Source organism: Esox lucius, chromosome 8 (assembly GCF_011004845.1).
Source record: "Esox lucius isolate fEsoLuc1 chromosome 8, fEsoLuc1.pri, whole genome shotgun sequence".
NCBI classification, from domain to species: domain Eukaryota; kingdom Metazoa; phylum Chordata; class Actinopteri; order Esociformes; family Esocidae; genus Esox; species Esox lucius.
This window is the reverse complement of record NC_047576.1, coordinates 800,108-827,821: the sequence shown is the minus strand read 5'-3', so window position 1 is coordinate 827,821 and position 27,714 is coordinate 800,108. Positions and strand designations below refer to the sequence as shown.

The following is a 27,714-nucleotide window of genomic DNA, read 5'->3' as shown; positions in this document are numbered from 1 at the left end:
ACACAAACACACAGATTGACACAGACAGCATGGGCCTAGCAGACAAAGTCAGGATGTGACATCACTCACAGGAAGAGAAGCCATACAGCGACTTGTTTTCTTCTGCTTTTCTCTCTGTGCTGCTGAGTGACGTTGGAGTCTCACGGTGTCTGTGGCCGGGAAGGAGGGAGTTGGGAGGCCTGGAGAGGGACAGGTCTGCCTGGATGCATGTCCAGCGGGAGTTCATGTCAACGGAACTATCCCTGGCCTTCCTACGACACAGAATTCCTCATCGTGCACACTTGGGACCATGGCCAGGTAATATGGGGAATCATTCCCCCTCTCTTCCTGTTTTTTCTTTCTGATTCTTTTTTCTTTCTTTCTTTTTTCTTTCTTTTTGTTGCATAGAACTGGGTCTACAGTAACTAAGATCTCTGCTGGTCTTTCCATTGCATTAGTTTCTTTTTGTGAGGCCTCATAACAGAGCTATTGTTATATTTTCCAGTGTCAGATAAAAATTCCATGGAAAGTCAGTAATTTAGGTAACATTCTCAGTGGGTCAGACTAGACACCAGCGTACGTGATCAGACATGCAGCCTGTCTGTAACAGCAGAACGATGTGGACACAGAGAAGAACTGAAGTGGAGGCCAAGTTATCCAACCTATCCACAGGGCGAAGCTGACATTTCTTTTCTGTGCACAGTGACTTTTACATTTACTAGTCATGTGTGGGTCAGAGACCTGCAGGCTAATAGTGGTGGTTTGCCAGAGATCTCGTCTCCAAGTGTATTGCTCTTTTCTTACTTCCTGGGAAGTGAGCAATATGATAAGAAGCAGAACAGCTTTGCGGGATGTGTTTTTGGAGGATGTACACTATTCTTCAAAAGTTTAGGATCACTTAGAAATGTCCTTGTTTTCCATTAAAACATACATGAAATGAGTTTGAATAAAATAATATAGTAAAATGAAAAGGAAAATAGTAATTAACAAGGTTAGAAACAATGATTTTATATTATAAATAATAATAATTGAAATAATAATAATAAGAAATAATAATTGTGTCCTTCAAACTTTGCTTTCATCAAAGAATCCTACATTTGAAGCAATTACAGCCTTGCAGATCTTTGGCATTCTAGCTGTCAGTTTGAGGTCATCTTGGAGGTGTGTTGAATTGTCTTGATGGGCACTTCTTACGGTCAAGTTGCTCAATAGGGTTGAGATCCGATGACTGTCTTGGCTGCTCCATTACAGACAGAATACCAGCTGACTGCTTCTTCCCTAAATAGTTCTTGCATAGTTTGGAGCTGTGCTTTGGGTCAATGGATCATTGTCATTGCTTTGGGAAATTGGCACCAATCAAGAGCCATCAGCGGGGTATAGCATAGCGTTGAAAAATGGAGTGTTAGCCTTCCTTGTTCAAGATCCCTTTTACCCTGTACAAATCTCCCACTTCACCACCTCCAAAGCACCCCCAGACCATCACATTGCCTCCACTATGCTTGAAAGATTGGCGTCAAGCACTCCTCCAACGTCTTTTCATTAGGTCTGCATCTCACAAACGTTCTTCTCTGTTATCAGAACACCTCAAACTCCATAACACCTTTTCCCAACCTTCCTCTGTTCAGTGTCTGTGTCCTTTAGACTATCTTAAACTTACCTGGTCAAACTTACCTGGTCAAACTTACCTGGTCAAACTTACCTGGCCAATCTGAAAAATCCAAGAAATGACATAGGACCTTTGAGTGTATGTTCCAATGTTCAATTCCCCTCCCAAATCTGGTCAGGGTCTGCAATGAGGCATGACCATGATTATAATTTGGAAACTATATTGGGAGGATAGAATACAGAGGATAGATTACTCATTCAGGAATAAAAATAAACACATTAAACCAAGTGATACATGTAAATGTGAATGTATTCACACATCACCACCACACAGTGTGATTTAGAATTAATGAAATATACTGTAAATTATTATAAATTATTCAGTTAAAAACATTTGGCAACAAAATCTGAAAGACTTGTTGAGAATTTTGCCAAGACATCTCAGACTTGTCCACATCAGTTACTGAAATTCAGGAGAGATTTGTTCAAACCATGGAGCTACGTAGGCTGAGGGCTGAACAAATTGTTAACAAACATTCTACAGCCTCACTTCAAACTAATGTTCATATCATGATGGTCAGTCCTTCATCAATAGCTCTCTGCCTATGAGTGGTTACATTTGTCCAGCCCCATCCCTCAGCTTTTTACACAAACAGCGGCAGGGACATGCTTGTTTTTGTTTCAACTACTGATTCACATTTTAAGAAGCTTTCTCTGGATGTTTCACGTACAGTTGGTGGACAGCTCCTTCATCCAAAACACTGTTACACTGGACAAGCCCCTCTGATCTGATTTCAGTTTTCCATTTTCATTTTAATGTTTTTTCCCAAGGCATTTCATTGACAGTGGAAATCAAAGCCAGACAGATGAAGAAGAGGCATAGTGATGAAGAGGAGACATATGGATGTCTGGTCTCCAGTGGGATGCTGGGGGTGTTACCACTGAAGTTTAATCAGGGAACTGGTTTTTAATCACAATTAATACATTTTAGGAATGGCACTCTTCTGACCTGAATCAGGGCAGTGTCTCTGGAGACAGTTAGTTGTCTCTGGAGATGGCTTAGTGACTCTGGGAACAGTTAGTTGTCTCTGGGGACAGTGCAGTGTCTCTGGGGACAGTTAGTTGTCTCTGGGGACAGGTTAGTGTCTCTGGGAACAGTTAGTTGTCTCTGGGGACAGTTCAGTGTCTCTGGGGACAGTTCAGTGTCTCTGGGGACAGTTAGTTGTCTCTGGGAAATGTTTAGTGTCTCTGGGAACAGTTAGTTGTCTCTGGGGACAGTTAGTTGTCTCTGGGGACAGTTAGTTGTCTCTGGGGACAGTCCAGCTGTCCCACATCTTTGCAGTGTAGTGGGCCGATCCTGGGTGCACATGTTTCGCCATTCTCCTTCGACCTCTCATGAACATGGTTTGTTGCATCATATTCTGTTAACTACAGACACTGTGGGTGGAAAACTTCTGGAGGGCAGTTGTTTCTGAGTTATTGGAGCTGGCATTTTCATTAATGAGACGGTGTACCTAACAAACTGGCCGCAGAGTTTGTTCTGAGCAGTTTCACAATCTCAACGTGCTTCTCCTATCAAGTCCTTCAGGATTCCCTTTGTAAACAAGCAGACAATTTTGTTCCTACTTTGCTGTTTTTGTTTCCAGATTTTTAACATAACGTCTGTTTCTGGTCTATGCTACCACTTTTGATAGCATTGTGAAAGAACCCCTCTAATCTCAGATTTTCCTGTTTTTTTTCTTTGGTTATCTCCGTTTTTCAGAGTCAATTCCTTGTGGTCTCAACTCTCTCCCATGTAGAGGTCAGTGTTGTCCTCTCACTAGGAAAAGCTTCTCAGAGACAAGCTCAACCTAAACAAAAACATGTGGTGATACCAGTCCAATTCCTTCTCAGGACGACCCCCCCGCCATCCCGCCTCCCGCCGTTCCATACAACACTACCACTGGACCAGCACCTACCCACTGGACCAGCACTTACCCACTGGGCCAGCACCTACCCACTGGGCCAGCACTTACCCCCTGGGCCAGCACCTACCCACTGAGCCAGCACCTACCCACTGAGCCAGCACCTACCCCCTGGGCCAGCACCTAACCCCTGGGCCAGCACCTACCCACTGAGCCAGCACCTACCCATTGGACCAGCACTTACCCACTGAGCCAGCACCTACCCATAGTGTCCTCTATTAAGGCAATGGCGCTCTGTCTCGGACAAGTCTTCAGCAAAGACAAAACATTTCGGCCCCGGAAACGCTTTGAGCCCGGCACTCAGCGCTTTGAGCTGTACAAGAAGGCCCAGGCCTCCCTGAAGTCAGGCCTGGATCTGAGGAAAGTGGTCCAGCTGCCGGAGGGGGAGAACATCAACGACTGGATCGCCGTGCACGTGGTGGACTTCTTCAACCGGATCAACCTGATCTATGGCACGGTCAGCGAGTTCTGCACAGAGCGCACCTGTCCAATCATGTCTGGGGGCCTGCGCTATGAGTACAGGTGGCAGGACGGACACGAGTACCGGAGGCCCACCAAGCTGCCCGCCTTGAAATACATGAACCTGCTGATGGACTGGATCGAGACCAACATCAACAACGAGGACATCTTCCCCACCAGAGTAGGTGTGTGAGGACCGCCTCCCGAAAACTGATTGGCTCCTTTCTAGAGTGTAATGGATGACATGAGTTTATCAATGGGGGCTGGGGGTTAACTTTGGAATCTAGCAGCACATAATGACGCTTGATGGTGCAAAAAGTATTGATGCCTCCATGACATTCTCGCTGCAATGTTCTGTTAGAACATCAATGTACAAAAAGCCTATGAAGTAAAGCTATTTGATGGAGAACTAGGTTCAGTGAAGGACAGTGTGTGCATCTGTGATGTCACATCTCCCCAAGACTAGTGAGGACTAGTGAGAGATTTTAACGGATCTAGAAATGTTTGAGGGTAGCTTCATTACACAGTTTGTATGGCATTTAGATTAATTGTAATGGAGAAACTCTGGGTCTAATGTTTATGGTCAAAGGACTGTTAACAACCTTGCTTGGGGTGGGGGATTGGGTTTGGTATGGTTTGAACGACAACAGATTTAAATGATGGTATCTGAGTATGGAACATGAGGACATTCTCTTTGTTACTCTTTGTATGCAGCCAGGGACGGTCATTAACATTTAAAAGACAAGAGTGTCTACTGCACAGTGAGAACCATAGCCAGCGTTTTACTGACAACTCTGTCCTTCTGGTTCCAGGTGTTCCCTTCCCTAAGAACTTCCAGCAGGTGTGTAAGAAGATCCTGAGCCGTCTCTTCCGAGTGTTTGTACACGTCTACATACACCACTTTGACAGCGTTTGCAGCATGGGAGCGGAGGCCCACATCAACACCTGTTACAAACACTACTACTACTTCATCTCTGAGTTCAGCCTCATCGAGCATTCCGAGCTGGAGCCCCTGGTGAGGAACGAAGTGTGGGGGGAACTGGGGAGGGGTGTGGAGGTGGGAGGGGACGGGCCTACATAGAGGGTTTGGGGTGGAGGGCTGGGCTATTTCCAACCTATTTCCCATAGTACATTTTGTTTTATCTGAGCCATCTGGGGCCTGGTGAAAAGAAGCACAGTCAAGGTAAGTCCCCGCGGCTCCAGTCCAGGTGCTTGTCTCATCCTGCTGTAGTGTCTCTCTGTAGAGGGTTGGCACCTGAGGGATCGTTCATGGTTGTTGCCTGGGTGAATGCGTTCTCCTTCAAGTTTGTAGGTGCTGCCATTCCTTCCTGGTTAAATAAGCAGTGTTTCTGGAATATCCTTAATAGTCATTCAAGGCCTAGTGCCGCAATCGTAACAGGGAGAAGCTGACATTTTCAATCATAAAACAGACATCCCTCATATTTCGCAACATCAGAACATTTTGTATTAAGTGTCTGCAAACCCCATAAACTGGGTTTTTATATAGAATCAAGCTCAGTGCATGAATCATTTGTTGCATAGAAATGGATACATTAACTTCTGTAAGTAGTTCTGGACAAAAGTGACACTTTTATTATAGAGCTCATTATATACAACGGAGCTCATAGCTATGTAAGTCATAGTCCATTTGTATGATAACGGTGTGTAAGTCATAGTCCAGTTGTATGATAACGGTGTGTAAGTCATAGTCCAGTTGTATGATAACGGTGTGTAAGTCATAGTCCAGTTGTATGATAACGGTGTGTAAGACATAGTCCAGTTGTATGATAACGGTGTGTAAGTCATAGTCCAGTTGTATGATAACGGTGTGTAAGTCATAGTCCAGTTGTATGATAACGGTGTGTAAGTCATAGTCCAGTTGTATGATAACGGTGTGTAAGACATAGTCCAGTTGTATGATAACGGTGTGTAAGTCATAGTCCAGTTGTATGATAACGGTGTGTAAGTCATAGTCCAGTTGTATGATAACGGTGTGTAAGTCATAGTCCAGTTGTATGATAACGGTGTGTAAGTCATAGTCCATTTGTATGATAACGGTGTGTAAGTCATAGTCCAGTTGTATGATAACGGTGTGTAAGTCATAGTCCAGTTGTATGATAACGGTGTGTAAGTCATAGTCCATTTGTATGATAACGGTGTGTAAGTCATAGTCCAGTTGTATGATAACGGTGTGTAAGTCATAGTCCAGTTGTATGATAACGGTGTGTCTCATTTTTAGCAGAACAATCATAGGAATTTATGGTCCACTTAGTCATAAAATAAACTTGTTTTAGTGAAAATCTGGTTTGGTTTATATACTGTATAACCATGTCAAGTTGTCATCTACAGCAGTGAGCCATAAGTGACTCTTTCGTTTTATCTTGTGCTCAGAGCTTAGTTACATCTGAACAGATGGGGTTAGGAGCTCACATGTGTCATAAAAGGCCTCTGTTAGCATTATGTCCCATAAAGACATCTTGCACCTGGGCCTGGCATCACGTTATAGCAGTGGCTCTCAGCATAAATTTTTGACGGGAAGAAAGGAATCAGTCACAGACTACTCTTTCTTATCTCAGCCCACAGTTGAGATCCTTTAGAAGAGCTTGCTCTGCCCTTATTTGGGTAACTTCTCGACCAAGGACCTCTGATTTATTTTTACTCTCACTAGTCAATTTAAGACCTGTGAGCTAATCAAGATGCCAGTCACCAAAATTATAATGACCATTAATGGCCTCCAAGTATGTCGATAGTATTGGCCTGTGTGACTTAGGAAAAGCAAGGCTAAGCAAGTTTATTTGTCTAGCGCCCTACATGCACAAAGGCAATTTAAACCTTACAAACACATGAAGAACAAAAATAAGAGATTAAAAATGCAGCTTAAAGTGATAGGAATAAATCATACATTAATAAGTTAGTGATAGAATATTTAATATTGTTGTATGTTTGTATGTGCTATACTCCTTGATATCTTATTTTATATTACCTATTATTATAATTGTTATTGTGGTTGTTGTCACTGAGGCTTAAATATGGGATTCAAATAACAACTGACAGGTGACCTGTCACATGTATTGTAAACAGCTGAGGGCTGGGCCCATGTAATGGACTTTGAAATTGTAATAATATTTATTTTCTCAACTTGTTTTTTGACAAAGTTGGCATATAAAGCAATAATTTGTCAACAATATGGTAATTGCCTGTCCATAATCTCTTTCCTAAACCCTCAGAGAGAAATGACAGAGAAGATCTGTAATTAAATCACTCGGACAGTTGAGTTTACATCATTTCAACATTCCCAGATGCCTTCAAGACCCAAAGGACAGTTGAGTTTACATCATTTCAACATTCCCAGATGCCTTCAAGACCCAAAGGACAGTTGAGTTTACATCATTTCAACATTCCCAGATGCCTTCAAGACCCAAAGTTTCGAAACTATTCCGCCTTCAAACCAAAGGACAGTTGAATGGATGTGGGGGACCTGAACAGTGTGTTATCAATCCCAAGCAACACATTGGTTCAGAAAATGACTTTTTCAGCCTGGCTGTGGGCTTTTGTTTAAGCCCTGTTTCATTAAACATGTATATATTTTTATATTGCATGTTCTTGACATTTTTAAATGTGGATATTTTTTGTGATTATGAGATGTTTGAGAAATTTGTGATGGACAGAAAGTGAAATCCTAAACATTTAAACATGGAATGTCCAATTTGTGTCCTAGCCAACAGACAGCAAAATATACAAATACCTAAGAAATATGTGTAAATTGTCTGGCAAATACAGGTTGATAACAAAAAGCAAAACTTGGAATTACGGATTTACAAGATTTAGCCTGAGACTACTCAGATTGAAATATATAACTGATTAAGTTGCCAAACTCAAGACAAAAGGTTACCCACCATAAATATTGTACTGCTGCATGCCCTTAGTTTATTTAGATGTAATCTTTAAGATGTTTTCTTCAGTTGTGATAAAAGAAAATATCTGATGTTTTCATTCAAGTGTCTATTATTGTTTCTGATTTGACTATATAATGGGGACAAAAAATTTCCTGAACCGTTGTTGAATCAGAAAAAAGTTGACAAAAATTAAGTGTTAGGTTTGAGTTAAGATTTGGGGTTAGAGATTGAGAATTGGTTAAATGAATGTGTTTCATGATATTGATGCTGAAGTTATGGTTAGAGTTAAGTTATGGGGTTGGATAAGTAGGGGACCTTCTTAAAACACTGGAATGACTCATGAATATAAGTATACAACCTAATACTAATACTACTAGTGTGTCTTAAAATTATTATATGACTCATGAAATATAAGTTTCCCTACTAATAGGTCGAGGTGCTTCTATGAATGGCCCTGTAAATAAAGGCACCATCATGAAACACCAGAAATCCCCCTGAACCGCACAGAACAGGGAAGGGATTCGGCAAATACAGAAACCAAATGACGTCGAACATGCTGGGTCCTTCCTGGCCCTTCCCGCCCTACGTCACTGGGTTTCACTGTAGTCCGGCCATCATCACAACATCCGAGGGGTGTCGGAGGCTCTGCTGGAGAATCGCAGCCTGTTTGTACACATTCCAGGTTAGATTCAACACGTTTAGCGAACTATATCATTATTACTCATGTTGCGATTAACTCGCTTGTAACACGTAATAGATCGGCATAGTAACCGTATTTGAACTTAGGTCGGGTGTATTAGTGTAGTGATCTAACCGGCTAACGACACTAGCAAATATAGCTAGCCACTTGGTTGGGGTTTCATATCAAGCTACTGCTCAGCTGACCATGAAATAAATATGCAAAATGACTTTTTCCAAAGGTCGTCAAGACGGTAAGCTGAAATGCTATAGCTAAGCTAGCTAAATAGATGGTGTTCATCACATTCACATGTATTGCCACTAAAAGTTATTTGACGGATAGCATGAATTGTGTACGTACTGCAGCTAGCTAACGTTTTTTTAGTTAAAGTAGTTACCTATAGCTGATTGAATGGCCAGCCCTGACTGCTTACTACAGAGTTATTTGAGGAGTTCGCAGCTCCCCAAAATTGACACCGAGATAGAGTCAGTGTCTGACACGGGAGTTTACTGAGGACATATTCAGATTTTTGGCCCAATTGTTGGCAAAATATCTGATCGGATTGGTGGCAAAAGCAAAAAAAAGAATGATATCCAACTTTTCTTTAACTTAAGTTTATTATGGCCTGGCGTTACACTGTACAAACGACAAGAAATGTGCATGGAGGTGGGAGGGGCCATGCACAAACTAGCTAGAAGCTATTGGGCAATATTGGCGCGTTTTAAGTTGTTTCCGTTAGGAAACGCGTACTCTGTCAGGAAACCGGATGATGTCAAATGTGTAACATCATATTCTAGTTTTGGGAACCAAAAAATTCACTGAGATTAGATATTTCATACTTGAGAATATTGTCAGAATGCAAGTGCAGTTCAGCATCTCTATATATTTCCACTTCTTGGCCCTTTGGTTTCTTCCTAAATTATTCCAATTGGAATCTTAATATCTCACCCGGCACAGTCAGAAGAGGACTGGTCTCCCCTCTGAGCCTGGGTCCTCTCTAGGTTTCTTCCTATGAGGGAGTTTTTCCTAGCCACTGAAATTCAACACTACTGTTGTTTGCTCCTTGGGGTTTAAGGCCGGGTGTTTCTGTAAAAGCACTTTGTGACAACTGTTGTTGTAAAAAGTGCTTTGTAAATACATTTGATTGATTCTCACTTTGAGGAATAGAATCAGTGACCTCACTTCATAGTTACACAGTAAGAACACCTTATGTTGGGGAAGCTAGCTCACTACAGCCCACACACATTCCTCTGTCTGTTACTGTGAACACCCTCAAATACTTGCACATATTTGTACTTCGTGATGACTTGTTTCTTATCTACTTCCTGGTGATCCTCTGAGTTACCAGATATGGTGAGGCAGAGCGCAATGGCAGAGCTGCCGGGCCTCCAGCTGTCTGTACAGGTAATTCTACATTGCTGTCAAATATTACTGGTTTACTTTAGCTCATTGTTACTTTTTTTGTTGTCACTGGCATCTTGAAGGAGGAGTTTGGGTTAAAACTGTCTTGTTCAAGGACAGAACAATAAATACAAAAACACGTTTCATCTTGCTGGTTTGGGATTTGATCAGGTATCAACCTTGAAGGGATAGTTCGTCAAAATTCCACTCACCAAAAGAGAATCCTGAAGACACAGTATTTTTTTTCAAACAATCTATTATTCAGCTCTGTCCCAGTCTGTAATTAGCATTGTCCAAATTCATGGATGGAAACGGTTCGTACCGATATCGCAAAGCTGCAATTTCAGGCGTTAATGCCTGACCATTGCCCAGAATATCTGGAGGCTACAGTGGGGCAAAAAAGTATTTAGTCAGCCACCAATTGTGCAAGTTCTACCACTTACAAATATGAGAGAGGCCTGTAATTTTCATCATAGGTACACTTCATCTATGAGAGACAAAATAAGAAAAATCCTGAAAATCACATTGTTGGATCTTTAATTTATTGGTAAATTATGATGGAAAATAAGTATTTGGTCAATAACCAAAGTTAATCTCAATACTTTGTTATATACCCTTTGTTGGCAATGACAGAGGTCAAATGTTTTTTGTAAGTCTTCACAAGGTTTTCACACACTGTTGCTGGTATTTTGGCCCATTCCTCCATGCAGATCTTCTCTAGAGCAGTTATGTTTTGGGGCTTTCGCTGGGCAACACAGACTTTCAACTCCCTCCAAAGAATTTCTATGGGGTTGAGATCTGGTGACTGGCTAGGCCACTCCAGGACCTTGAAATGCTTCTTATGAAGCCACTCCTTCATTGCCCGGGCGGTGTGTTTGGGATCATTGTCATGCTGAAAGACCCAGCCATGTTTCATCTTCAATGCCCTTACTGATGGAAGGAGGTTTTCACTCAAAATCTCACGATACATGGCCCCATTCATTCTTTCCTTTACACAGATCAGTCGTCCTGGTCCCTTTGCAGAAAAATAGCCCCAAAGCATGATGATTTGGGTAGATTTGGTTCAGGTAATCACCTAATCAGTACCTCATTAAGTAAAATGAGGTGTGCCTGTGTTGGAATTTAACAGATAGTGGAATGGAATGGCTGCCATACATGTAGAGATGCTGATTTAAGAAAAATTTGGAGTGGTCTCCATTCATTTTCCATTCATGAACGCTTATTACAGACTGGGACAGAGCTGAGTAATGGATTGTTGGAAAAAATTACTGTCTTCAGAATTCTCTCTTGATCAGTGGACTTTGAGAACAATATGAAAAATCTGAGTATGGAGGAAGTTAGTAACATATAGTTTTTCAAGCCAATGCTTACTAAAATGAGTGTATTAACATTCGAATCAATCACATTATGCCTTGATGTGGTTTTAGAGAAAACAGTAGAGGAAAGTCATAGACCAGTAATTGTGCTGTCTTTGTTAAAGTCTCCAGTATGGCTGTGCTTGTTTCAGGAATATTCAGGGTCAGATAAGATCTTTATATATGTTTGTCAGCATTTCCTGTCTGTGCTGTCAATCAGTGGACCGTATTGGCCGGCAGCCAATGGGGATGCTGTTATCTTGTTTTAAATCCTAATGCTTTGTAGTATTAATTATATAGTTTTTTATGTAGGTCACTATTCAATATATGTAGATGGTTAATGTGTTGGTGTTTTTGATTGTTTCGTTTTTGGACTGCATTTGTACTTCAAAGAGAAAGGTAACATGGTCCTTCTCGTTCTCTCTCCACCTCCTGTCACCTCTCCACCTCCTGTCACCTCTCCACCTCCTGTCTCCCCCCACCCCCACCACTCAGTCACAGAGGAACACCCCAGCCTCTGACTCCATCCAGGAGAACAGTGGGCGACAGCAGAAAGGGGTGTTCACCGATGACAGACAGCCCCTCTCACAAGGCGCACCAGGTACTACAGGCCTGTAATCAGAGCCTCTCTCTCCCCTGTCTACGGTCCTACTTCCCTCATGTCTCCTGCCCTCTGTCTTCCTGTCCCCCTGTCTCCTTTACTCCTGCCTCCTGTACTCCTGTCCCCCGTCTCCTGTCCACTTTTCTCCTGTCCCTCTGTCTTCCTCTCGACTGTCCCCTGTCCCACTATATGGCTGCTGATGTAGGATCACTGTTGCTTTTGCGATGATGGTGAATATTACCCTTTTCTTATATTTATAGGACAGGTCCTAGATTGCCACTCCTTCTTTAAGCTGCTTTGTGGGTTTAAACAATACTTTATCAAATTCTTACTAATATTATTATCAAATTGGCAGTTTCTAAATAGTTAGTTAGCACATTTCCCTCATTTAATCTACTACATAGTCTGTCAACTCTTCTCAGTCCATGCAGTCAGTCCCAACAGTCTGTGTTTAACAGCCAGCTCCTGTGAATTAATAGCTGACTTGTTTAAACAGAGGTGGGCAGCCAGCCAGTGGGAATTCCCGACGCAGCCAAACGAAGGAAGAAGAAAAGGAGAACAACAGCAACAGGTGGATTTAAAGGCAACTTCAGTGGTGAGTATGAAATAATGAATGTCATATTGGAGCAGCAGGGTAACTTAAAGGCCAGATGACTGACTAGTAACTGAAAGGACCCCAGATTTAATTTCTGAGCATGCTGGGTGAAATATCTGTCATTCTGTCCCTGAACAAAGCAGTTAGCCCGCAGCATTACCAGGTTGATTCTGATGATGAGTGTTCTCAGTTATACTTGGATGAAAAAAATGAAGAGAACAGAATTCATTGTGTTAACAAAATCTTATATTTTATTAAATGCACATGCAGACACTAAAGAGAGGATTTCGTGCTGTTCTCTTCCAGACCTTTACCTTCTGACTGATGAATTGCTTGGTCAGGGTGCATATGCCAAGGTCCAGGGGTGTGTCAGTCTTCAAGATGGGAAGGAATATGCTGTGAAGGTGAATCAGAGAATTAAAAAGCTGTAAAGGTGATTCAGAGAATATGCTGTGAAGGTGAATCAGAGAATTAAAAAGCTGTGATGGTGAATCCGAGAATTAAAAAGCTGTGAAGGTGATTTAGAGAAAATGCTGTGAAGGTGAATCGGAGAATTAAAAAGCTGTGATGGTGAATCCGTGAATTACAAAGCTGTGAAGGTGATTCAGAGAATATGCTGTGAAGGTGATTCAGAGAATGTGCTGTGAAGGTGATTCAGAGAATATGCTGTGAAGGTGATTCAGAGAATATGCTGTGAAGGTGAATCAGAGAATATGCTGTGAAGGTGATTCAGAGAATATGCTGTGAAGGTGATTCAGAGAATATGCTGTGAAGGTGAATCAGAGAATATGCTGTGAAGGTGAATCAGAGAATATGCTGTGAAGGTGAATCAGAAAATTAATAGGCTGTGAAGGTGATTCAGATAATAAATATTTTGTGAAGGTGATTCAGAGAATATGCTGTGAAGGTGAATCAGAGAATATGCTGTGAAGGTGAATCAGATAATTCATATGCTGTGAAGGTGATTCAGATAATGAAAATGCTGTGAAGGTGAATCAGAGAATGAATAGGCTGTGAAGGTGATTCAGAGAATAGGCTGTGAAGGTGATTCAGAGAATATGCTGTGAAGGTGAATCAGAGAATATGCTGTGAAGGTGAATCAGAGAATATGCTGTGAAGGTGAATCAGAGAATATGCTGTGAAGGTGAATCAGAGAATATGCTGTGAAGGTGAATCAGAGAATATGCTGTGAAGGTGAATCAGAGAATATGCTGTGAAGGTGAATCAGAGAATATGCTGTGAAGGTGAATCAGAGAATATGCTGTGAAGGTGAATCAGAGAATATGCTGTGAAGGTGAATCAGAGAATATGCTGTGAAGGTGAATCAGAAAATTAATAGGCTGTGAAGGTGATTCAGATAATAAATATTTTGTGAAGGTGAATCAGAGAATATGCTGTGAAGGTGAATCAGAGAATATGCTGTGAAGGTGAATCAGAGAATATGCTGTGAAGGTGAATCAGAGAATATGCTGTGAAGGTAAATCAGATAATTCATATGCTGTGAAGGTGATTCAGATAATGAATAGGCTGTGAAGGTGAATCAGAGAATTAAAAAGCTCTAAAGGTGATTCAGAGAATATGCTGTGAAGGTGAATCAGAAAATTTATAGGCTGTGAAGGTGATTCAGATAATAAATATTTTGTGAAGGTGAATCAGCGAATATGCTGTGAAGGTGAATCAGAAAATTAATAGGCTGTGAAGGTGATTCAGATAATAAATATTTTGTGAAGGTGAATCAGCGAATATGCTGTGAAGGTGAATCAGAGAATGAATATGCTGTGAAGGTGAATCAGAGAATGAATATGCTGTGAAGGTGATTCAGAGAATTAATATGCTGTGAAGGTGAATCAGAGAATATGCTGTGAAGGTGAATCAGAGAATATGCTTTGAAGGTGAATCAGAGAATAAATATGCTGTGAAGGTGTATCAGAGAATGAATATACTGTGAAGGTGAATCAGAAGGAATATGCTGTGAAGGGGGTATACAGTGGGGGGAACAAGTATTTGATACACTGCCGATTTGCAGGTTTTCCCACTTACAAAGCATGTAGAGGTCTGTAATGTTTATCATAGGTACACTTCAAATATGAGAGATGGAATCCAAAAATCCAGAAAATCACATTGTATGATTTTACAATTAATTTGCATTTTATTCCATGACAAGTATTTGATCACCTATCAACCAGTAAGAATTCCAGCTCTCACAGACCTCTTAGTTTTTCTTTAAGAAGCCCTCCTGTTCTCCACTCATTACCTGTATTAACTGCACCTGTTTGAACTTGATACCTGTATAAATGACTCCTGTCCACACACACAATCAAACAGACTCCAACCTCTCCACAATGGCCAAGACCAGAGAGCTGTGTAAGGACATCAGGGATAAAACTGTAGACCTGCACAAGGCTGAGATGGGCTGCAGGACAATAGGCAAGCAGCTTGGTGAGAAGGCAACAACTGTTGGCGCAATTATTAGAAAATGGAAGAAGTTCAAGATGACGGTCAATCTCCCTCGGTCTGGGGCTCCATGCAAGATCTCACCTCATGGGGCATCAATGATCATGAGGAAGTCAGCCCAGAACTACACAGCAGGACCTGAAGAGAGCTGGAACCACAGTCTCAAAGAAAACCATTAGTAACACACTATGCCGTCATGGATTAAAATCCTGCAGTGCACGCAAGGTCCCCCTGCTCAAACCAGCGCATGTCCAGGCCCGTCTGAAGTTTGCCAATGACCATCTGGGTGATCCAGAGGAGGAATGGGAGAAGGTCATGTGGTCTGATGAGACGAAAATAAAGCTTTTTGGTCTAAACTACACTTGCTGTGTTTGGAGGAAGAAGAAGGATGAGTACAACCCCAAGACCACCATCCCAACCATGAAGCATGGAGGTGGAAACATCATTCTTTGGGGATGCTTTTCTGCAAAGGGGACAGGATGACTGCATCGTATTGAGGGGAGGATGGATGGGGCCATGTATCGCGAGATCTTGGCCAACAACCTCCTTCCCTCAGTAAGAGCATTGAAGATGGGTCGTGGCCAGGATAACTAAGGAGTGGCTCTGTAAGAAGCATCTCAAGGTCCTTGAGTGGCCTAGCCAGTCTCCAGACCTGAACCCAATAGAAAATCTTTGGAGGGAACTGAAAGTCCGTATTGCCCAGCGACAGCCCTGAAACCTGAAGGATCTGGAGGAGGTCTGTATGGAGGAATGGGCCAAAATCCCTGCTGCAGTGTGTGCAAACCTGGTCAAGAACTACAGGAAACGTATGATCCCTGTAAATGCGAACAAAGGTTTCGGTACCAAATATTAAGTTCTGCTTTATGAAGTACTTATGTCATGCAAGAAAATGCAAATTAATTACTAAAAATCACAAAATGTGATTTCCTGGATTTTTGTTTCAGATTCCGTCATTCTAAGTTGAAGAGTACCTATGATACCCCTTCATGCCTGATTGCTTGTTTATAAAGGAGATTATGTTGTGGCCCCAGATCATTGAGAAGAACGCTGGGCACAGTCGCAGCCGGGTCTTCCGCGAGGTGGAGACCCTCTACCAGTGTCAGGGGAACAGGTGTGTGTTGCACTCTGTCACTGTAAAACGTCTGGATGAACTCATACATTGAATGACACACTAATGTGTCACCTTGATGTTTTCAGGAACATTCTGGAACTGATACAGTTTTTTGAAGATGACACCTGCTTCTACCTGGTGTTTGAAAAGCTACGTGGAGGTAAGAGCCAGAGATGCCAGATACCTTATTTTTACAGAACGTTCCCCTACTTTTGTTAGTTGAAGCTGGTTCATGTAATTTGAGGAAAACTCATTGTACCATTATTGTACATGAACCTATCCAATAAGTGTTCTGTTGTAAACCATGTTGCCATGTTGTGGCCTAATGAACATGACCCAGGTTAAATGAAAAGATTAGGTCTTTTTCCAAAAGCTCCGTCCTCTGTAATCCCACGGCGATACAGGTTCCATTCTCACTCACATCCAGAACCGTAAGCACTTTGATGAGCTGGAGGCCAGCCGAGTGGTCAGAGATATTGCCAAAGCATTACACTTCCTCCACACCAAAGGTAGGAGTCCTTCGAAGCCCATCGGCCTAACTCCTGTAGTTCCTGTATAGAATAACAACATCTGCGCACTAGAAAAATACATTACTTTTTATAGTGTAAATACATTTACTGGAGAAAGTGCGTGCCATTGAAAAGCGTTGTAATAGTGCTACTGACTGTAATAGTAGTGGTGGCACCAAATGTTTGTCAGGGGTTGGGTTAATGAAATGGCTTAAAACTGACATTGTTTTGACGTTCTGCATTCTGAAAGCTATCGCGACCTCATTCAAAGGATTTGGTTCACAGGTATTGCCCACCGGGACCTCAAACCGGAGAACATCCTGTGCGAATCGACAGACCAGGTACCCTTTTCTTCCCAATAAGTATAGATGACTGTTCATTTAAAACATTATTGTAAACTGTGGGAAAAGTGACAGCCTGTGGTTTCTCTGTTCCGCCTGTTGCAGGTGTCGCCTGTAAAGATCTGTGATTTTGACCTGGGAAGTGGAGTGAAACTCAGCAGTGCCTGTACTCCTATAACCACTCCAGAACTCACCACGCCTGTAAATATATATTAGTACTCCTATAACCACTCCAGAACTCACCACGCCTGGAAATATATACTAGTACTCCTATAACCACTCCAGAACTCACCACGCCTGGAAATATATACTAGTACTCCTATAACCACTCCAGAACTCACCACGCCTGGAAATATATACTAGTACTCCTATAACCACTCCAGAACTCACCACCCTGTAAATATGTATACGACAGTGGTTTCGTTGGGTTTCTGTCTCGGTGTAACTCGGTTCTGACAGTGGTTTCGTTAGGTTTCTGTCTCAGTGTGGTTCAGTTCTGACAGTGGTTTCGTTGGGTTTCAGTGTAGCTCGGTTCTGACCGTGGTTCCGTCGGGTTTCAGTGTGGCTTGGTTCTGTCAGTGCTTTTGTTGGGTTTCTGTCTCCGTGTGGCATGGTTCTGACAGTGGTTCCGTTGGGTTTCAGTGTGGCTTGGTTCTGATAGTGGTTCCGTTGGGTTTCAGTGTGGGTCGGCGGAGTACATGGCCCCAGAGGTCGTAGAGGTGTTCACAGACGAGGCCTCGTTCTACGACAAACGCTGTGACCTCTGGAGCCTGGGGGTCATCCTCTACATCCTGCTGAGTGGAAGCCCCCCCTTCACCGGACACTGTGGAACTGACTGCGGCTGGGACCGGGGAGAGACCTGCCGCTCCTGCCAGGTACCCCCCCACCATGCCAAAACCACTAAAGGCTCTGCTCATTAACCCTTCACCATCCTCATCTACAGAACAAGGTTTTTGTATATGTCTTGGAGGAACAGAAATCCTTCCAAGCAAAACTGGTCCTTCAAGCCTGGTTAAAGAAAACTTGACATGCGTTTAATATATTAATTACATGACTGCTTTTCCTCTATTAAATGTGTAAACATAATGATTTCTTAATGGTATTATAGGTCTAACCTGAATATTACACTATATTCACAATTGTCCCTTCTGTTCTTACTGATGCAGAATAACCTGTTTGAGAGCATCCAAGAAGGCCACTATGAGTTTCCAGAGAGGGACTGGTCCCACATCTCTGCCCAGGCTAAGGACCTCATCTCCAGGCTGCTGGTGAGGGATGCCACCCTGCGCCTCAGCGCCAGCCAGGTCCTGCAGCACCCCTGGGTCCAGGGAGTGAGTATCAATGTCTCATCCTTTCCATCTCCTTGTGTTGATTATACCAGACTGGCCTCAAATCAACTGCTTCTTTTGGAAGCGTTTCCCACAAATGGATGACTATTTGCAGTACGGTATTTCCAAATCCACCTTCTGAGTTTCTAGTATGTGTATCAGCTGTCCAGGCAGGCCTACTGCACATTTTGTTGTCTAAGAACAGCTCTGCCCATGTTATATTGGCCACATACCACACCCCCTCAATCCTTGTTGCTTATATAATCAGAGAAGGCTTAATGTGAAAACAGTGAGTTTTCACCAGATTCATCTTTGCTCTTTGGTGTGTTTTAAAAGGTTATTTATTTTTCTCCAGAATGCACCAGAGAGAGGTCTTCCCACTCCACATGTCCTCCAAAGGTAATGCAACTTGCTCTAATGTATATTACATTACAGCTAATTTATATTACATTACAGCTAATGTACACTGAAGTGCCAGAAATACTGGTACAGATGAGCCCATACAAAATGCATAGCAACGCCACCTATGCACGTCGTTGCCAGTCTGCCAGGGCATATATAAAGTGACAGATGTCCGTTGAAGCATCTAGAGCTGTTTCCGCCATGAAAATACCAAGTTACCACGATTTAAGTGACTTTCAATGCGGTTTAGTAGTTTGAGCTCATGAGATGCGTCACTGCATTTCGGAGGTAGAGGAGAGGTTTGGATTTTAATGTACCGGGGGTGTACCGGGAATACAAGAATTCTGGAAAAACATCTAACTTAGGACAGCAGTGTGGCTGTAAAAAGACTGTGGGAGAACGTGACCGGCGTCGGTTGGCAAGAATCGTTTCACACGATAGGCGAGCAATACTGCCTTAAAATAACATCTGCATTCAATGCTGGGCCCTCAACAAACATCAGCCTGGGGACTGCAACGTTCCCACCAGGATATGAGCTTCAGGAGCCAACGCCCAACTCAAGTACCCCTGATGAATACTGGACACACCGCTACGCACCTCGCCTGGGCTCAGGAACACCGACACTGGACACTTGACTGGAAACGAGTAGCCTGGTCTGACGAGTCGCGTTTCCAACTGTTTCGGGCTGATGGACGGATCCCTGTGTGGAGAAAACCCCATGAAGCCATGAACTCTGCGTGTCAACAGGGCATTGTACAGGCTGGTGGGGCTCCATGTCAACAGGGTATTGTACAGGCTGGTGGGGCTCCATGTAAACAGGGTATTGTACAAGCTGGTGGGGCTCCATGTCAACAGGGTATTGTACAGGCTGGTGGGGCTCCATGTCAACAGGGTATTGTACAGGCTGGTGGGGGCTCCCTGTTAACAGGGTATTGTACAGGCTGGTGGGGCTCCATGTTAACAGGGTATTGTACAGGCTGGTGGGGCTCCATGTAAACAGGGTATTGTACAGGCTGGTGGGGGCTCCGTGTCAACAGGGTATTGTACAGGCTGGTGGGGCTCCATGTCAACAGGGTATTGTACAGGCTGGTGGGGGCTCCATGTTAACAGGGTATTGTACAGGCTGGTGGGGCTCCATGTTAACAGGGTATTGTACAGGCTGGTGGGGCTCCATGTAAACAGGGTATTGTACAGGCTGGTGGGGGCTCCGTGTCAACAGGGTATTGTACAGGCTGGTGGGGCTCCATGTCAACAGGGTATTGTACAGGCTGGTGGGGCTCCATGTCAACAGGGTATTGTACAGGCTGGTGGGGGCTCCATGTCAACAGGGTATTGTACAGGCTGGTGGGGGCTCCATGTCAACAGGGTATTGTACAGGCTGGTGGGGGCTCCATGTCAACAGGGTATTGTACAGGCTGGTGGGGGCTCCATGTCAACAGGGTATTGTACAGGCTGGTGGGGGCTCCATGTCAACAGGGTATTGTACAGGCTGGTGGGGGCTGCATGTTAACAGGGTATTGTACAGGCTGGTGGGGCTCCATGTAAACAGGGTATTGTACAGGCTGGTGGGGCTACATGTCAACAGGGTATTGTACAGGCTGGTGGGGGCTCCATGTTAACAGGGTATTGTACAGGCTGGTGGGGCTCCATGTAAACAGGGTATTGTACAGGCTGGTGGGGCTCCATGTCAACAGGGTATTGTACAGGCTGGTGGGGCTCCATGTCAACAGGGTATTGTACAGGCTGGTGGGGGCTCCATGTCAACAGGGTATTGTACAGGCTGGTGGGGGCTCCATGTCAACAGGGTATTGTACAGGCTGGTGGGGGCTCCATGTTAACAGGGTATTGTACAGGCTGGTGGGGGCTCCATGTCAACAGGGCATTGTACAGGCTGGTGGGGGCTCTGTCATGGTATGGGGTTTGTTTAGCTGGTATTCAATGGGACCCCTGGTACATCTACAAACATCTCTGACAGGTGAACACTGTGTGGATCCTTTCTGACATGTTACACCCGTTCATGTCCTGCGTTCATTCTGATGGGTTTGGCCTCTTCCAACAGGACAATGCACCACCACACAAGTCTAGACACACCAACTTATGGTTAGAGACACACTCATCTGAGTTTGGGGTCTTGCCATTCACACATAAGTCACCAGATCTCAACGTTTACAGCTAATTACAGCTAATTTATATTATATTACAGTTAATTTATATTACAGTTAATTTATTATATCACAGCTAATTTATATTACATTACAGCTAAAGTATAACCAACAGATTGTCATTAATGTCATACAGGAAGGTCTCAAAGGGACATTGCACTTCAAATTCAAAGTGACATGTTTTCAGACTTTCAAAGAAGCTAAACAGAACTCAGCCTGACATGTTCAGTGTGAAACATCAGTAGTATCTTTGGTAAATTTAGTGATTTCCACAGCTGTCTGTTTTACAGCAGAACCAAAGATTCTTCTCACCCTCTGAACAGGAACAGCAAAACCAAAGACCTGACCCAGTTAAATTATTCTTCTCACCCTCTGAACAGGAACAGCAGCACCAAAGACCTGACCCAGTTTGCTGCTGACGCCATTGCCTTCAACCGCCAGCTGTCGCAGCATGACGAGGACCATCAGGAAGTGGTCACTGCCATTGTGACCTCAATGAGGCTTTCGCCTCCCTCGAACTCCCGGCTAGCTCGCCGACGGGCACAGTCCAACGCCCAGCGCACCACCCCGGACTTCCTGCCTGCTGATGACGACACCCTCCCCACATGACCATCCCCTGGCTTAACCCAGGGAGACCCCGTTTGGTGCTGTTGGAGTTCTCTTTTTACAGCTCGTCCACATTAATACTGTGGTGTGTTCCTAACTCTGTCCTCCTTTCTTCATCTGTTCCCTCCACCCTGGTGTGAGGATGTCTCCCTGCTCTATATGGTTTTTCCTTGGAGCCTCTACAGCAGGGCTGGCTAACCCTGTTCCTGGAGAGCCACAGTCCTGTAGGTTTTCTCTTCAGCCTCATTTGTGACTAACCTGAGTCTGTTTTCATCCAGCTACTAATTAGAATCAGGTGTGCTGAATAAGAGTTTGAGAGAAAACCTACAGGACTGTGGCTCTCCAGGAACAGGGTTGGCCAGCCCTGCTCTACAGGACTGAATCATCTGACACTATCTGAGATGGGCGATAGCTGCCGTGGTCTTGGTCCTGTCTGGCTTCACAGGCTGGTAGCCCCATTGTCCACACTGTCATCATGGTCACCAGAGGTTTTCTAATCACACAGGAGCAGACATCCTGTACTAAACTAACACGCTCCTAGTCCTAGCCTGGTATCAGTCTTCCTGCGTTTGATAAGAACTTCAGACTATAATGTTACATAATACAATCCAATGTTTACTCCACAAAAATGTTTATCACTTGACCCTTTCGCATTATTTTATTGATATAGGTTAAGCCTGCTACAGCTGGGATTTTATTGTTAGCTATACTTTATCGCACTGTTCTTTAAGTTGAGGAAGTGGATTCTTGAATAAACCAGTTTGGGGCATTTCACGTATACCTTAGGTTGCTTAGATGTCTTATTGTAAAAGATCTTAAGGTTTTTTTTCTAAGAGTATTGTGGTATTGAATATAAATACTGAATGATGCATGAGTAGAGCATTACTTTTAATGCACTTCGGATTGAGGTAGATGCCATTGGTTTTATTCAACTGTACATAAGCTATGAATGCTAGGCTTGCAAAACTTTCCTATAATATTTTTTTTCAAGAATTACGGACCTCAGCTGAAAATCTTTTGAAGAAACCCTTCAACCTGGAAAGTTTTGTGAATTCTGCAACCCTGGCTGTGATTTTCCTAATAACAGATGCATATTTCTACATTAAACCAGGACAAACCAGCAGAGGCTTTCTCTGATCTGGCATTAATGGGATGGATCGTCCTGTTCAGGGGCCTCTGTCAACAGAAGGGTCAATATTATCTACAGTGTTTTGAGTGAGTGTTTAACCTAGAACTTTCTTATGAGAAGTGTGCTGTTAGAAGAAGCTGTGTGACGGAATGATTGATGAGTTTGTCATTAATGTAAAGGGATGCAAAGTAAAAAATATATATATTTTTCCTTGAAAATGTCTATCTGCTTATCACAGTGTCAGAAACCTGGACACTTAACATACATAATCTAAAACTATATTTAAATATTTATCTCTCCAGCAAGAAATGGAAAGATACAGTCCTCATAAAATACAAATATTACCTCAAACGATACACATTTTCCATCCAAATAATATCAAGAACATTCAACTATTTCTTCCTTTTTTAATGCCATATAGCTAATAATATCCAGTAATACACCTGAAGCTACATTGATGTGAATTGAAATGTTCTTTGTCTCCTTACACAGAATAAGTTACGGGATTTGAAATATGAAAGATCTTTTTTAGTGGTTTAATATTTTGTTGTTTACATTGTTGAGTCTAAAGTTTAATGTTCATGGTTTATATTCCAGATGGAATGTTGTGTTAGAAATAGCCAAGCTTTCTCTGATAAAGTTAATTTTTTTGTTGTTTGCACAAACATTGTTTGTTTGTCTGTTAATGGAACTGAAGGAATGTGCCAAAGAAACCCAAGCCACAGATGTAAGTCGAGGCATGTTACATCTTTGACGTTAACACCAGCCTGTCGCTTTAACCTGCGTCCAGGTCTTTAAGAATGAGATTGGTCAGACAGCAATTTCAGTCTGTGAAACACGTGTTTATATTCACCTGGTATTCTACTGAAACTGCTCTTTTGTTACAGAAATGTTTTACTTACCGCATTGCTTATGTATTTTTTTAATATTCTTGCTTTTTCTTTTACTAAATTGATTTTGCTCTAACAGTAGACTGTTTTACCCCATAATAGCCTTTTATTTTTAGGATAAACTGAAGTCTGGCACTTATTCCTCTCATCCCATTAAGGCAGCTAATGTAAACAAATGAACTCTACCCACATCGCATCCAGTCGTCATGGATACACCATCGCTATGGCAATAAGGGAGCTACATAAGCAGGCTCAACATGCCACAGGGATCAGTCTCTTTAACTCTAATTAGGTCTCATGCAATCGCCTGCCTCTGTCCCAAATCACACCCTGTTCCTAAGTGCATTCTGGACCCTGGTACATATGAGTGTCATGTAGGGTATAGGGTGACATTTGGAACACAAACACTATTTTATCTATCGTCAAATTCGATGGGGTGACATTTTGGCTGTGTAATAATACCTCATGGTTTCCAGTTCTGTTATTCAACCTGTCGTGCTCGGTCTTGTTTCTTGTGAATTATGTTCCTGCAGTGTTTCGGATCAGTTTTACCTGTTGTAACCTGATTTCCCAAATAAAACCATGTATTCATTTTTAAATTCTTAAATGTTTTTGTTCTATTTTTCCTCCTAGGCAGAGGTCATTTAATATAAAAAGTTTGAGTGCTTTTCTTCATCTTATTAACACAGTGTTACACCTTTTGCACTGTAGTAAGTCTCTGTATACATTCTGGATCCAGTTTATTAGGTACACTAGCCCGTTCAGGGAGATGTACTTGTAGCCAGTTTATTAGGTCCACCAGTTCGTTCAGGGAGATGTACTTGTAGCCAGTTTATTAGGTCCACCAGTTCGTTCAGGGAGATGTACTTGTAGCCAGTTTATTAGGTACACTAGCCCATTCAGAGATGTACCTGCAGACTCACCTGGGCTTGGTATATAAATCAAGCAGGTATAGAGACTTCATTCACTGGGTTAAATACATCTTGGTCAACAGTTCTATCGAGCAATCAATCGGTATGTCTTCTAAAATGTTTTTTGTCTTTCTATACAAAAGGTTAGTAATTTTTGTACACCAGGGGGCAATGGCTGCATTAAAGTTAAACTATCCCTAATAGAATACATGGAAATACATTTTCCAAAACGATAATAAACCAGTATAACCACATTTGCCTTATCCATCCAATGACATGAAATAGAACAGTGGTAAGGAGTTCAGCACTAATTAATATGAAGAGAGCCCACCCATGTAGGATCTGATCACATGGAATCAGAATAATCAGATACAGATAATCATTCTGGAAGTGGGTGCAATAGATAGCCATGTCACATTTTTTTTAGAAGACTGATTGTGTACCTTTGATGCGTCCATTGCCAATGTGTTTTTTATATTTTGATTACTTTAAATGAACAACTTTTATATCGAATGTGAAACTAGGAGACGCTGGGAGGAATCCACAATTGTCGCTGGCTTACGTCGGAAAGCCTTTAATCCGTGGAACTGCGCGTGGTTGATGAATTTCAAAATAAATGAAGCAGCTTTCACACCCAAGTGGTAAAGTGGCAGTTTGTTATTCTCAACGAGTTCAACGCATGTGAATGCATCCAACTATTAGCTACTTAATACTTCACAATTAATAATTACCACTTTCCCAGTTGGTTATGAGCAGGACGTCTAGGGCAGAGAAAGTAAAAAAAAGAGAATTAACACCAGATACAAATTCTAGTGCCTCTTTGAGTGAAGTGCCAGAACTGTTCAAGATGGTTTCAATATTTAGAATATACACTTTATACTGATCAATTTAAATCACATATAATTAACTATTATATATTATAAAAAAGGAAAATAATTCCACCAAATTCCTGTCACAAAACAAGAAATTCAATTACTTTTGTGGTTTCTATAGAAATTGGTTTTCTTTCGAAAGTGACAAGTAATCAGATTTAGTGCTCAATAAGCAATTTAGAAGTTTCGACCAACTTTTTCTACTTTACTCTAGAATGTTGTGTAATGTGTGTTGAGTATGAGCACATCCTATAGGCCTACACACCATTTCCCACCATGAACCTTGCCTTTTCATAGTAGTCAAGTGTGACTCCCCACTACCAGGTGGTGCGGTTTGACTTTACAAAAACCAGGTCACCAGGAAGGATTAACCAATGACGTTCAAAGACTCAATGTGTTACCTTTAATGGCATCCATGCTAGTTCTAGTTTAATATAGACATGATGAGAGTCGCAAAAGAAACATTTGCCCCCTTGCTGATTTAATCTGCCCCCTAAGTCACTTTAACCTGCAGCCAATCCTGCCTCTCGTGATCATAATTCGTAAAGGTGGCCTGGCTTCTGAAGACACAGACAGTCAGAGAATGTGTCACAAATTCTGCAGTGTTAGACCTGGGTTGTCATCTTGATTGGTTCAGATCTTATCTAGATGGCCGGAGTTACTTTGTCACCATGGGTAATCATGAATCTGATAGGGTGGCTATGACATGCAGAGTTCCACAGGGATCAGTTCTTGGACCACTTCTGTTCAATCTCTATATGCTACCTCTGGGCCAAATTCTACAAAACAACATTAACTACCACAGCTATGCTGATGATACTCAAATATATATGGCTCTCGAACCGTATGACAACAACTCAATAGACTCTCTGTGTCACTGTATAGAGCACATAAATACCTGAATGAACCAAAATGGTCTACAATTAATGTCTACAATTAAAGATAATTGTGTTTGGTAACAAATATAAAATAACTAGTATTAGTAAAGAGCTGGATTCTCGGGCCCTTAAAACCAGGGATCAAGTGCGTAATCTTGGTGTTCTGATAGACTCAGACCTCACATTTAACAGTCATATCAAAGCAGTCACCAAAACAGCATTCTATCATCTAAAAAATATAGCCAGAATCAAAGGCTTGGTGTCCCAAAAAGACCAAGAGAAGCTCATCTATGCTTTTATTTCTAGTAGGGTTGACTACTGTAATGGCCTCTTAACTGGACTCACCAAAAAGACTGTAAAACAGCTGCAGCTCATTCAGAATGCTGCTGCTAGAATGTTAACCAGGACCAAGAGAACAGAGCACATCACTCCGGTTCTTAAATCTTTGCATTGGCTTCCAGTCAGTTACAGAATAGATTTCAAAGTGGTGCTTTTAGTTTATAAATCTCTGAATGGTTTAGGACCTGAATACATTTCTGATATGTTTGAAGAATATAAAGTCAGCAGGGCTCTTAGATCCATGAACACAGGTCAGCTAGTAGACCCCAGAGTCCAAACTAAACATGGAGAAGCTGCGTTTAGCACTTATGCTGCACACAACTGGAATAAACTACCAGAAGATCTTAGACGTGCCCCAAACGTATACATTTTAAAATCCAGGTTAAAAACACGTCTCTTTTCACGTGCCTATGACTGAGCACTTAAACTTAACCACACTCTTCAGCCTTCCTATGTTTTTATCCCATTTTTTATCTTTTTGTTTTCTTATTATTATGTTTTCATTTGTTTTCATGTTTTCATTTGAATATTTGTTTTTATGTTATTGTACTTTTGCTTTGAGAAGCACATTGAATTGCTTCGATTTATGAATTGTGCTATATAAATAAACGTGCTTGCTTGCTTGTTGATCTCAGATGGAATCTTCTTGATCTCAGGCCTCCATTTAAAATTGTTCAATCTGAATATGTTATTGTCTCTGCACTGATCAACCTCTGTTTCATCAACATGATCACAGGTACAATGTGGGTTTCCACACAGAAGAAGCACGTTGGAATAATTATTTTCGAATGAACAACATTATCTCATTTGTAATCTATAAAGCATGTTGTTTTGTAACAAACTAGTTGCACTAAAAAGGATCCCCCATAAAACTTTCATTAGGTTATATTACTGTAAATTGACTACATGCTACATGATCAAACCTTAAAACAAACGAACTCAATAGTGTACTAATCTTTCCTTTCTATACAATATTACATAATATTAAATCTTTCAAAATATATACATTGTGTATGTAGGACGAACGTTGATTTTTGCCGCGCTACTCCGCTAGTCTGGGCTGCGTTCTGACCAGGCGTGCTGCAACTGCAAAAAAACAAGCACAACGCTGATGTGATTGGCTGACGTCCACGTTGTCCAGTCCCGAATCGAAGGTATAGCAGGCTGTCCCGCCCAGAACTTTTCCTGTTCTGTGATTCGCTGTAACTAAGTAACAGATTGCATAGTATCAATTGGCTGTTGAACTGG

The 27,714-nt window shown here is 42.2% G+C and overlaps 2 protein-coding genes across 9 annotated transcripts; both read left to right on the top strand.

The window, feature by feature from the left end:
- mob3c (MOB kinase activator 3C) lies at positions 1-8,000 on the top strand. Of its 5 annotated transcripts, none has more exons than XM_013134883.4 (5): positions 1-297; positions 3,347-4,192; positions 4,820-5,022; positions 7,235-7,287; positions 7,341-8,000. In XM_013134883.4, exons 2-4 carry the CDS (start codon positions 3,775-3,777, stop codon positions 7,262-7,264), a joined length of 651 nt encoding a protein of 216 aa, XP_012990337.1. In that variant the 5' UTR covers positions 1-297; positions 3,347-3,774; the 3' UTR covers positions 7,265-7,287; positions 7,341-8,000. The 5 variants fall into 5 exon arrangements, with proteins under 5 accessions (XP_012990337.1, XP_010898966.1, XP_012990336.1 ...); XM_010900664.5 differs by having other exon boundaries at positions 2-297; positions 3,347-3,385; positions 3,478-4,192; positions 7,235-8,000; XM_013134882.3 differs by having other exon boundaries at positions 2-297; positions 7,235-7,306; positions 7,360-8,000.
- A 486-nt stretch (positions 8,001-8,486) lies between these two features.
- On the top strand, positions 8,487-21,710 carry mknk1 (MAPK interacting serine/threonine kinase 1). Of its 4 annotated transcripts, none has more exons than XM_010900667.2 (14): positions 8,487-8,585; positions 9,931-9,986; positions 11,834-11,939; positions 12,436-12,534; positions 12,841-12,938; positions 16,020-16,099; positions 16,186-16,259; positions 16,504-16,608; positions 16,894-16,949; positions 17,055-17,150; positions 17,630-17,824; positions 18,116-18,280; positions 18,633-18,676; positions 21,222-21,710. In XM_010900667.2, exons 2-14 carry the CDS (start codon positions 9,933-9,935, stop codon positions 21,448-21,450), a joined length of 1,401 nt encoding a protein of 466 aa, XP_010898969.1. In that variant the 5' UTR covers positions 8,487-8,585; positions 9,931-9,932; the 3' UTR covers positions 21,451-21,710. The 4 variants fall into 4 exon arrangements, with proteins under 4 accessions (XP_010898969.1, XP_010898973.1, XP_019904805.1 ...); XM_020049246.2 differs by having other exon boundaries at positions 8,496-8,585; positions 9,924-9,986; XM_010900666.2 differs by lacking the exon at positions 8,487-8,585 and adding an exon at positions 8,592-8,835.
- Positions 21,711-27,714: the final 6,004 nt, after the last annotated feature.